Source organism: Dendropsophus ebraccatus, chromosome 14, assembly GCF_027789765.1.
Source record: "Dendropsophus ebraccatus isolate aDenEbr1 chromosome 14, aDenEbr1.pat, whole genome shotgun sequence".
In the NCBI taxonomy this organism is placed as follows: domain Eukaryota; kingdom Metazoa; phylum Chordata; class Amphibia; order Anura; family Hylidae; genus Dendropsophus; species Dendropsophus ebraccatus.
The window spans coordinates 44,067,033-44,079,140 of record NC_091467.1 but is presented as its reverse complement, the minus strand read 5'-3'; the positions used below and the strand labels follow the sequence as shown (position 1 = coordinate 44,079,140).

At 44.9% G+C, this 12,108-nt stretch overlaps 1 protein-coding gene across 3 annotated transcripts in view; it reads right to left on the bottom strand.

Moving 5' to 3' along the window:
* Window positions 1-7,707: 7,707 nt before the first annotated feature.
* Window positions 7,708-12,108, bottom strand: part of ARL16 (ARF like GTPase 16) — a 34,562-nt gene continuing 30,161 nt past the window's right edge. For 2 of the 3 annotated variants that reach the window (XM_069953282.1, XM_069953284.1), the window contains exon 6: window positions 8,645-8,801. In XM_069953282.1, coding sequence (XP_069809383.1) covers window positions 8,745-8,801 — 57 coding nt within the window. In that variant the 3' untranslated portion in view covers window positions 8,645-8,744. Of the gene's footprint in view, window positions 8,802-12,108 lie in introns of all 3 variants that reach the window. The other variant, XM_069953283.1, reaches the window with a different exon arrangement.

Here is a 12,108-nt window from a genome sequence, read left to right as displayed (position 1 = left end):
CTGCTTTGTTTGTTTGTTTATTTTTTAATACAAATTTTTATTGGAACATTTCAATAAATATTTTTATATATTCTGATTGTGAAACAAAGAAAAAACACAGTATAGTGGGTATTGTTTCATGAAACAAAATGCTAGACAACCTCTTTTAGTACTGAAAGGGAACCAGTCACCTGAAAAATCGATATGACGCTGTTAATCTGTGCTAATATGTCCCCTAACTCACTTCCCACACATATATTTATAGCGGCCGCCCCTGCCCGATATACCCACAAATCATACTTTGATCTTGTCTAGCTCTGTATGCTAATTCATGTCAGGTAGTCATCTAGGCGTTTCTTTAGGCCAAGTAGTCATGGCCCTGGGGCTCTGTTTCATTGTAATCAGACCTCTATGGGCATGATTCACAGCCCTGTGTCACTGCATCATAATCCGGGGGCAGGCCTGGGACTGCGTAGCTGACATACACAGCACAATGGCACCCTATCCCCACTGTACTCTGTTTGTGTGAAATAGCTTTGGCATCTCACAGCTTCCGCTTTACATAGCGTCGGTGAATGGATTGTTTTGACCCTGCTGCAGCGACCACCACAGTCGAAAGAGGTGTTATTCCTGTGGCGGTGGCTGCAGCAGGGTTAAAATAATCAATCCAGCAACGCTCTGATTCCACCCCACCCCCGGGAAATTACAGTGTGTGGCCCCCTCCTCCTCTTCAATCAGTGTTCCCTGGACGCTCCATCTCCCACTGACAGCAGCGCCCCTGTACACCCCCTCCTCTCCTTTCACCTGTCCTTCCTGTGCCGCTAATACATGACTGTGTGGCAAAATGAGGATAGGTGAGAGGAGGGGGCCACAGACAGCGATCGGAGGGGGGGGCGAGGAGCTGCTGTCACAGAGGGAGATGGAGTGACCGGAGAGCACAGGTGGAAGGAGAGGAGGAGGCCACAAACAGTAATCACTGGATCAGTTTTTCTCAGCACATTTAAAGGCGCAGCAACGCACCTTGTTGGGGGGGGTTGTGTGTGTCTATTTTTTGCCAACGCATTTGGGATAACAACTACGCACCCTTTTGGGGGTCTATTTTTGGCAACACATTGAGGGGGGGGGGGGAAATCCACCCTGTTGGGAACACTTACAATAGAGGCCCTTAAGAAACGCAAAGTCCCATATGCACTCATCAAAGAAGGTCCTGAACCCCTGAACTGCACATGCCCCGTGCACTAGGAATGTGTGTATATATATATATATATATATATATATATATATATATATATATATATATATATGTTCCTGACTGTGAGGGATTTGATGTGTGCGGGTCTGCTGCAGTGAGAGCGGTCCCGCACACATCAGATTCCCGCGAGCTGAGGATAAAGAGCGATCTATAGCGATTGTGGCGTAAAAGGTACTTAGTGACAGGACAAGCTCCTGTCACTGAGTGATCGGGACCGCTGACGGGGTCCCAATCACTCTGATTTTAATAAAAAGCGATCAAAACTTTTCTATTACTAAGAACTAGAGCTTATGGCGCAAAACATGACACCTCAACCAGCCCTGTAGGTGGAAAAATAAAAGCGGCTCTTAGAAGGTGGAGAGGAACATTGCATTAATTTGACTCGGACATCCGTGCATCAATAGGCTCGGTCCTGAAGGGGTTAAGAAATGAACGGCCCCATATGCACCAACAAAGGAAGGTCCTAAAGAAAAGCACAGCCCTATTTGGTCAGTTACACCATAAGGTAGAGTGAGCTGCTGGGAGATCTATTTTTAAAAAGTAATTTGGGGGTGCAGCCTGTTGGGGGTCTGTTGTTTGGCAACTTATTTGGGCATGCAGCTAGGCACCCTGTTGGGGGTCTAATTTTTTTGGCAACACGTTTAGGGGTGCAGCCATACACTACATTAGGGGTTTAATTATTGGCAACACACTTGGGGGTTCACCAGTGCACTCTGCTGAGGGATAAATCTTTGACAACATATCTGGGGGTTCAGCTACACACCCCTTTGGGGGCGGGGTTTTAATATTTTGCAACCCATTTTAGGTTCAACTATTCACTCTGCTGGGGGTTCAAGTTTTTGGCAGAACATTTGGGGGTGCAGAAACATACCCTGCTGGGGGGGGGTTATTTTTGGCAACACAATTGGGGGTTCAGAAACGCATTTGAGGGAAGAAGCAACGCATCCTGTTATGAACACAACACGCATTCATCAAGGAAGGTCCTTAAAATACACACATTCCCATATGCACCTATCAAGGAAGGTGGCGTGCAGCCATGACCCATTTTGGAGCTAGTTTTGGCCTTGGACTAACCGGAGCATCAACTTGTTCACGTACCACAGGTGTCTCTGGCACCATCTGCAAAGGTGGCGGAAGGATCAGAGGCGGCAGTAAAGCAAGTACCCGGGTCATAGTTAGCTCTTTTACAGATGCTCCACAGGTGACTTAACCTCAAAAAAGATAGGGCCACATCCCAAGCTGGCAGCGTAGCTACACCTGGTACTCATCCCTTTGGGGCAGGCTCTTGCCTGGTGGTCTCTTGAACCACAGAGATCACTCCTGCTGTAAGCAGCTTCCTGGTTCATGGTCTTGTCCTCCACAGTTCCACAGCAGCGACCAGTTGGGCAGCAGTGCTTTTGTGTGGCCAAAATTAAGACACTGATGGCAGTACTTCCACTGACTTAGGTTCACCAGGTATCCACGGTTGCCTGTCAAGGAGAAAGAAGCAGGAGGATTCATGATCCCACCGATGCCTTCAGGGTCTTGACCAAACCGCACCCAGAAGCGGAGTTTGCCATTCAGGATCCCGAAGCAGTTCCTCAGCTTGGTTTCTCCTCTAACGCTGCTACAATATCTCTCAGGAAAGGCCACCACATGAGCCAGCACGGTGAAGGGGTTGTATAGGTGAATCGGCTTCTCATCCATCTGGAAAGGTGGTTACAAGATGAAATCCTTCAGCTCCTGCTTCTTCATCAGCTCTCTGCACCTCTCAATGATTGAGAGGCACTGTAAGCTTGTCTCAAAAGAGACATCAAACGGGCCTTGAGAAGCGATAAGGGAATGGCCTCCCCAAACAACTCCCTTCTCTTACACCCAGTGCTCCTTGTTAAGGAGAAGCCATAGAAATCAACACATACAACACATCGTATGTACTTCACTCTTATATGGCGGCCAGCTCTCCTTTCACACTGCATCTCCTAATGCCTACCACTGCGCCTGCCTCATCTACCCCCATTCACACTGCACTTGCTTTCACATGGCTGATATACATGCATTTTTCTGTGTGTGTGTCCCCCTGCCTGCCTCTCTGTCCGTCTCTCTCTCTGCCTGCCTCTCTATGTCTGTCTGTCCATATGTCTATCTACCTATATGTCTAAATGCTTATCTGTATGTCTGTCTATCTATAGATAGCTGCAAATCAGTAGCTATTTATTAAAGAAAAACTATAGTAAATTCTCGCAGTATGCAAAAGCATAAATTGGCCCACAAAAAACACATTTAGGCTGCATTCCCACGTTCCGTGATCCTGACGGATCACGGACGTGGAATGCATGTACTGGAGCCCCCGCGCCCGGACAGCATCTGTAATTAGATGCTGGGAGCGGGGGAGACTGTATTCATAAGCGCCGCGCTGTAATGATGCAGCCGCACGGTGCGGTTACTACAGTGCGGCGCTTATGAATAGTCTCCCCCGCTCCCAGCATCTAATTACAGATGGTGTCTGGGCGCGGGGGGGGGGCGGGCCTCCAGTACATGCATTCCACGTCCGTGATCCGTTAGGATCACGGAACGTGGGAATGCAGCCTTTGGGTACGTTCACACTTACCGGATCCGCAGTGTATTTTCTGCTGCGGATCCACAGCAGATTTCATTTAAATAACTGAACACAGCATCAAATCTGCACCATCAAATCTGCTGCAGATCCTGTAGGTGTGAACGCACCCTCAAGGGTTTAAACGGTATCCTCCTTGCTAGCAAAACCTACCTTTCTACCTACCTGCTTGGTTGCCTGGCTGCAACTGAACTGCTAGCCTTTCTGGCAGCTATTTATGACATCACAGCCTTGATGACATCACCAACACTTGCCTGGCATGCAAGTTGTAAACAACTTCGGCAGTTTGTTGCCATGGTGACAGAGACAGACAAGTGTTTTCAAAACAAACTTTTATTGGCAATGTCCAGCCTTATATTTTTGGGTGCAGCTGCGCACCTTGATGGGGGTGTGTTTTTTGGAAAGACCTTTCGGGTACAGCTGCGCACCCTGATGGGGGGTGATTTTTGGAAAGACCTTTCGGGTACAGCTGCGCACCCTGATGGGGGTGTGTTTTTCTGGAAATACATTTCTGGTGTAGCTGCACACCCTGTTGGGGGTGTGTTTTTTGGAAATGTATTTTGGGTGCAGCTGCGCACCCTGATGGGGGTGTGTTTTTTTTAAAGATGTTTGGGGTGCAGCTGCGCACCCTGATGGGGGTGTGTTGTTTTTTTTAAATACATTTCGGGTGCAGCTATGCAACCTGTTCAGGGGTTTACTTTCTGGTAACACATTTAAGAGTGAGACGCACATCTTGTTGGAGGTGTGTTGTTTGGCAACACGTTTGGAGGTGCAGCTAAGAACCCTGTTGGGGGGGTCTTTTGTTTTGGCAACACGTTTAGCGGTGCAGCTAGGCACCCGGTGTGGGGGTCTAATTTTTGGGAACACATTTGAAGGTTCAGCAATGCACTCTGTTGGGGGATCAATTTTTTTGGCAAGACATTTGGGGGTGCAGCAACGTACCCTGTTGGGAGGTCTATTTTTGGCAACACAATTGGAAGGGAGGGGCAATGCACCCTGTTGCGAACACTGACCAATGAAGGTCCTTAAGAAACGCAGAGTCCCATATGTACTCACCAAGGAAGGTCCTTAAGAAACATACAGTCCTACATGCACTCACCAAGGAAGGTCCTTAAGAAACGCACAGTCCCATTTGTACTCACCAAGGAAGGTCCTTAAGAAACGCACAGTCCCATTTGTACTCACCAGGGAAAATCCTTAAGAAACGCACAGTCCCATATGCACTCGCCAAAAAAGGTCCTTAAGAAATGCTTAACCAGAAAACGCAGTGTTTCGGATGCCCTGGAGACTCCATCCCATCAGCAAAATGATCCTCTTCCCTTGATCTTAGCCAAAAGGCCGAGAAGCGATAAGGGAATCGCCTTCCCAAACAACTCCCTTCTCTTGAACCCAGTGCTGCTTGTTAAGGAGAAGCCATACAAATCAACACATCGTATGTGCTTTATGGTGCGTTTACATGGAACGATTATCGTTCGAATTTTCGCAATAATGATTGCATTTGAGCGATAATCGGCTTGTGTAAACACAGTGAATGATCAAGTGACGAGCGAGAAATCGCTCATTGTGATCTTTCAACATGTTCTCAAATTATCGTTGGTCATTTGCTATAAATTCGCAGATCACTTCGTGTATACAGTCTTTCAAAGATTCAAATCCAAGTGAAATGGGGAAATCCAGCACTCCAGGAAAAACAGTTTTCAGCTAAAACGATACTTTATTTTCCATATTGGTTAAAAACTTTTTCTCTCCCAAGGAGAGACCCTTCACCAACCGGTTTCACGCTCGTGGCGCTTAATCATGGTATACCATGATTAAGCGCCACGAGCGTGAAACCGGTTGGTGAAGGGTCTCTCCTTGGGAGAGAAAAAGTTTTTAACCAATATGGAAAATAAAGTATCGTTTTAGCTGAAAACTGTTTTTCCTGGAGTGCTGGATTTCCCCATTTCACTTGGATTCGTGTTACCTACCTGAACGGCTGGCCGCCGTTGAATCTTCCGTGCACCCTCCCATATCCATTGCGGGATCACAAGTCATCTAGTACCAAGTGGAGGTGAGCTGACCACATATTTTTTCATTTCAAAGATTCACCCTATGTGTGAGATGAGCTTAAGTGATCTTAAAAACAATCGCAATAACGTTTTTTTTTTAAGGATTTATTTGTCTGAACACTGATTGTTATAAAAACCAAATTGTTGCTTCAAAATCGTTAAACGATCGATTGGGCGAATTATTGCTTTGTGTAAACGGACCATTACTCCTATATGGCGGCCAGCTCTCCTTTCACACTGCATCTCCTAATGCCTACCACTGCGCCTGCCTCATCTACCCCCATTCACACTGCACTTGCTTTCACATGGCTGACATACATGCATTTTGCTGTGTCTCTCTATCCATCTACCTATTTGTCTATATGCTTATCTATAGCTACAAATTAGTAACTATTTATTAAAGAAAAACTATATTAAATTGTCACAACTTTAGTAGTATGCAAAAGCATACATTGCCCCCCCCCCCAAAAAAAAAAAACAAAAAAAAACAAGCAAATTTAACGTTTTGAACGGCACCTACCTGCATCCTCCTTGCTAGTAACCTACCTGCTTGGTTGCCTGACTGCAACTGAACTGCTAGCCTTTCTGGCAGCTAAATATGACATCACAGCCTTGATGACACCACCAGCACTTCCCTGGTAGGCAAGTTGCAAACAACTTTGGCAGTTTGTTGCCATGGTGACAGACACAGACAAGTGTTTTCAAACAAACTTTTATTAGCAACGGTCAGCCGTATATTTTTGGGTGCAGCTGCGCACCTTGATGAGGGTGTGAGTTTTGGAAATACATTTCAGGAGCAGCTGCACAGCCTGATGGGGGGTGATTTTTGGAAAGACATATAGGGTGCAGCTGCGTACCCTGCTGGATATGTGTCCTGGGCGCTAGGTCTGGCCAATGGACAAACCTATATTTATTTAAAGAGAACCTATCATCTAAATGTAACTGTCCCTGTTTGCAGTCTGTATCTTATACTTTACCTACTCTTCTGTACCGCTGCAGTAAGGCCGTGGCCATCTTGGTGACGTGCTGGAGCGCAACTGATGTCATCAAGATGGCGGTACCCGGCCTTTCTACACCACTAGAAAGGATTAGGTAAAGTATAAGATACAGACTGCGAAGGCAGTCTGTATCTTCATGAATAAACCAATAAGCTCAGTTAGGACAGTTATACAGTTATAAGATCAGTTAGAACATTTTTGTTTCTTTTTGTTGAACCTTTATTTCCTTTACCCCAGCTTAGCCTCCTACCACCCTACACTTATCTCTTTATGTTAACAATTAACTTATACATTGCTATGATTTAACTGATAATGTGCTTTCTTCCTTTTGTTCTTGCCTATACAAAAATGTCATGGTAGAAAAAAAGTTTAATAAAAATATATTTTAAAAAAATTATAAAGAAAATATACAAATTTCATTTTTATTTCTTATATAAAATAACAAACATTCTTCACATAATCACTTTAGATATTTTTGTAGGATCCAGTTGAGTGCAGCATGTAGTATGTGTTGTCCATATCTACTGAACCTTAACCCGCCTGATCTCATATTTATTCCTAAAACGTATCAGTATATTTTAAAAGTGTGGCAGTAAACTAAAGTAACTGGAGGAAGTCCACAATACCATGGAGAGAACATACATCTCCACGCAGATATGAACTTAGAATCTGCTGCTCTCAGAGTACTAACCAGTGGGTGACTGGACATGTTCTTCAGCAAAGTAGTAAGGCCACGGCACTCTTAAATCATGCAGATGAGAAAGTTTCTTTTGAGACCATGTGACGTAGCAACGTTTCGGTCCTGCCAGAACCTTCTTCAGGCTGTGCGGTCTCTGTATGACATGAGAGAAAGGAGTCCGGTGCAGAGACCACACAGCCTGAAGGTGGTCCTGGCAGGACCGAAACATTGCTACGTCACATGGTCTCACATTTTCATATACTTGCTATATCGGTCGGAGTAAAAACCTGTCTCTATACACTGTAAAATAAACTTTCTCATCTGCATGATTTAAGAGTGCCGTGGCCTTACTACTTTGCTACAGTTTACGGTTAAAGAACCTGTTGACCACAGAGCACCTACTCTAGTAGTGAGAGGTGTGCAGCACCGATCTAAACCCTGGACATGTTGTTCTTGAAATCAGCTGATTGAACTGGGGCTAACATACATGGCTTTTGACCTACCGTACTTCCTGTTTTCGACTGCATCTGCCAACAATACGTATATGTGGCAGCAGATTCTATTAGCCATTCATTCTTAAAAGAGGTATTCCAGAGAAAATAATAATTTAGTGTGTTATACAAAGTCCTTTACAAAACTCAAAATTCTTTTAGAACAGCTACTGATGGAGAAGCATTTAAGATCAGTTGTAATACACTAAAGTCCCCATACATATATAGCAGATATGGCAGCTGACGGGATTGTGGTAAGCCAATGCCAGACGTCTCTGCCAGCGGCATATCTCCCAAGATCAAAAGGGATGGACAGTTAAAATACCTGATGGTTTACTCCCCCACCAAAGTTGAGAGGCCACCATACATCCGAGATGGTCAACTGGCCCTGACAAAATCGACAGGTTCAGCCCACACATCTCTAACATGTAAGGGGAACTTTAGCATATTACAACAGAGCCTAAATTCTTCTTCAGCAATAGCTGTTCTCAAATTTTGAGTTTTGTAATGATCTTTTTTTATGCGCCACGTATGTATGCATACTGTATGTATTCATTTACTTTTAATTAAGAATAAAGGATGTTGTATCTTAAACTTAGTGGCTGGCAGATGAATGTAGCCACTGCAACACTTCCTGCAGTCCTGTGCCTTCCAGGGCACTAGTTTCCAAGACGGTGATTGACTGCTTAGCACTGGACACTATGTCATCCAACCGGAAGAGGGATTTCATCTCCACCAATGACATGCAGCATGGCAGATCCCTAGAAATAAAAAGACCATATGTATTAGCCTCCAGCATGCAACACAGAAGAGAGTGCAGGTTTCCAATCATGGCAAAATAATTGTGGCTAAGGGTGGGTTCACACTGAGGAATAGGCTAGGAATTTAGGAGGAATTTATTCTTAATTTCCGCTTGAAATTCCTCCCGTAATATATGAATAGAGCAAGGTCCTATTGTGTTCAATGGAATTTCCGCTCTGTTGTTCACACTGTAGAATTTTCTGCCGCAGATCTGCTTTCTGCCCAAAGGCCCTGTTCACACTGAGCAAGAACGGCGGAATCCCGCTGTGCTCAGTGTGCTGCTTTGAGTGAATGAGAGGGCGCTTGCGTCCGCTACTCTCCGCTCAGAGAAATGACATGTCACTTCTATGAGCAGAGGCAGCAGACGAGTGCGTGCCCTCTCATTCACTCAAAGCAGCACACTGAGCGTAACGGAGAGCTCCGCCCCGGAATTCCGCCATTCTTGCTTAGCGTGAACGGGGCCAAAGAATTGACATGCTAATTCTTTGGATGGATTCTGCTAGAGGAATCCTATAGAAGTCTATGGGGGCTTAAATTCTGCCAGAGCTGAATAGGTGAGGAATATTAAGCAGAAAATTTTCCTCTTCAATTCCTCACCTATTCCTCAGTGTGAACCCACCCTAAGGGCCCTATTCCACCGGACGATTATCGTTCAGATTATCGTTAAATCGTTCGAATCTAAACGATAATCGTTCGGTTGAAATGCAGCTAACGATTAACGACCGAACGAGAAATCAAATAAATAGCGAAGAACAAACGATCGCAATTACGATCATAAGTAACGATCATCGTTCCATGGAAATGAGTGAACGTTTTCAGGTCTTTCGCAATAGCGGTCGTTTGAGATCGTTAATCGTTAACGATAATGCGAACGATAATCGTCCGGTGGAATAGGGCCCTATGCCTGACAAGATAAAATGTTGTGGTTTCCATTTGGCGCAGTTCATATTGAGCGGAATTCCGCTGCTCTCCGATCAAAGAAGTGACATGTCACTTCTTTGAATGGAGAGGGGAGGAAGTGGACGCCCGCCCTCTCATTCACTCACTGCAGGACACTGAGCACGATGGGCCTCTCTGCCACGGAATTCCACCGTTTTTGCTCAGCGTGAACGGAGCCTTAAAGAGGAAGCCCCCCCCCAAAACGAAAAACGACAGGCAGGGAGAGGGGTGCAAGAAAAAAATTAACCAGCATTTCACAGACCTGGCTCTTCCAGCTGCCTCGCCCCAGTCACTGATTGGCTTAGTGGGCAATGACTCAGCTGGGTACGTGACGTTGCAGCTAGGAGAGCTGTAGGACACTGGTGGCTGTCAACAGGACCCAGGAGTGTCAATATATTAGGGGTCTACACAGTCCCAGCCGGAATATATGAAAATAAAACCGGTTGTGTCTCACCAGTCTGTCATCCCGTGGTCTCGCTGGTATCTCTTCTGTAGACAGTGCTATTAACAGGTTGTGACCAATTGGGAGTTCATTATATTCCTGATACGCCCTTTATGTGTATGCGTATTGGTCACTACCCCTTCTCGTACAGGGAACTGTCGGGGCGCTCACCCTAAAAAGGACGACCCCTGCCCCGGTCTATCCCTTTGTACAGTCCCTGTTATACCCTGTATTTACTCCCCTTTTTAGGGCGCGTGCCCCGACAGTTCCCTGTGGGAGAAGGGGTAGTGACCAATACACATAAAGGGCGTATCAGGGATAAAATTAACTCCCGATTGGTCACAACCTGTTAATAGCACTGTCTACAGAAGAGATACCAGCAATACCACAGGACGACAGACTGGTGAGACACAACCGGTTTTATTTTCATATATCCCGGCTGGGACTGTGTAGATTGAGCTGATGTGTGGACTGGTATAATTACGGATCTAATTGGACTTGTGTTTTGTATGTGGGGTTCTTTTGTGTGTTTTTTTTTTTTTTTGAAAGGCCTAATAAAAGTTAAGTTTTAAAGGTGTACACCCCTAATATATTGATATAATTCACTGTGAGGGTGGTGATTTTTGTCCGCGGTTGAGACACGGATATTGGTTATTAGGACCCAGGAGTGGACACGAGGATACATAAGTTTACTTTACACTGATGTTCTCACTACTGGGACACTTGTCCTTATTCACAAATCTGATAAATTATTAAGCTGGAAGAACATTTCCACTATTGTAAATATCAATATATGGTATTGTGCATAGATCTTTATTTTATATTAAACTTCCCTATTACTACAGAGATAATGAACATTATCAATCTTAACAAATTGTGAATGATTATAGTCAATAGCCACTTATAAAGTTTTAAACAACTAAAACTTAACTGGTATTCCAGCTAGGAACTTGTTATGTATCTCCTAAACAGATGCATGCTATATCACAGTGTGGAAGTCTTTCCAACTACAGTGGCCCTCAACATACGATATTAATTGGTTCAAGGACAACCATTGTATGTTGAAAACATAGCAGAGACCAAAATTCTATGGAAAACTGGTTCTAAATTACCCAAAATGAGAAAGAAAATAAAATTTAAAAGATAATAAGCAGCTAACTAATATGGATACAGCAAGTCCTTACATATAACAGTCAGAAAGAGCTACAAGAGACTCTAAAGGCCCTATTCCACGGAACGATTATCGGCCCTCCCGTGAAATAAGAGGCAACGATCAGCCGGCATCGTTCATAATTGCTGATCATTGAAGTCGTTTGTCTTTCAACATGTTGAAAGACAAACGACTTATATAGCAACAATCTGCTGCCATCGCCCCACGGAATAGGATCGGCGGCAGCAGACCACTGCTATACGCTATGGGCTGCCCGGACGATCAGCGATCACCCAGGCAGCCCCCCCCCCCCCCCACAGTTCCCCGGACTCACCTGCCTGCTGCTGCCACGAGTGGGAAACGAGGAGCAAACAAGCGCTGACTGTGCTTGTTTGCTCCTAACTGTCGGCCTGTGTAATAGGGCCTTGAATTACTCTCTATGGAGAAGATGGGAGCATTTTCAGGGTTTTAAATGGATCACACAGGGTCCCAAAAAAATAAAATGAAGCTGTCCTCACCTGGTGCCCAAAGGCGCAACTCATCCTGGCGCAGGTAAAGAGCAGTACAGGACATGTAGTATCACACTGTACTGTAGAGAGGAGATACTAGACAGCCAACCATTGCATGCACTTCACTAATACTGGGATTTTACCAGTAAAATGGACACTTTCATAGGTCAATCAGCTAGTTTTTTTTTTTTTTTTTTTTTTTTTAACATGTTCCGCAGATCTGGACT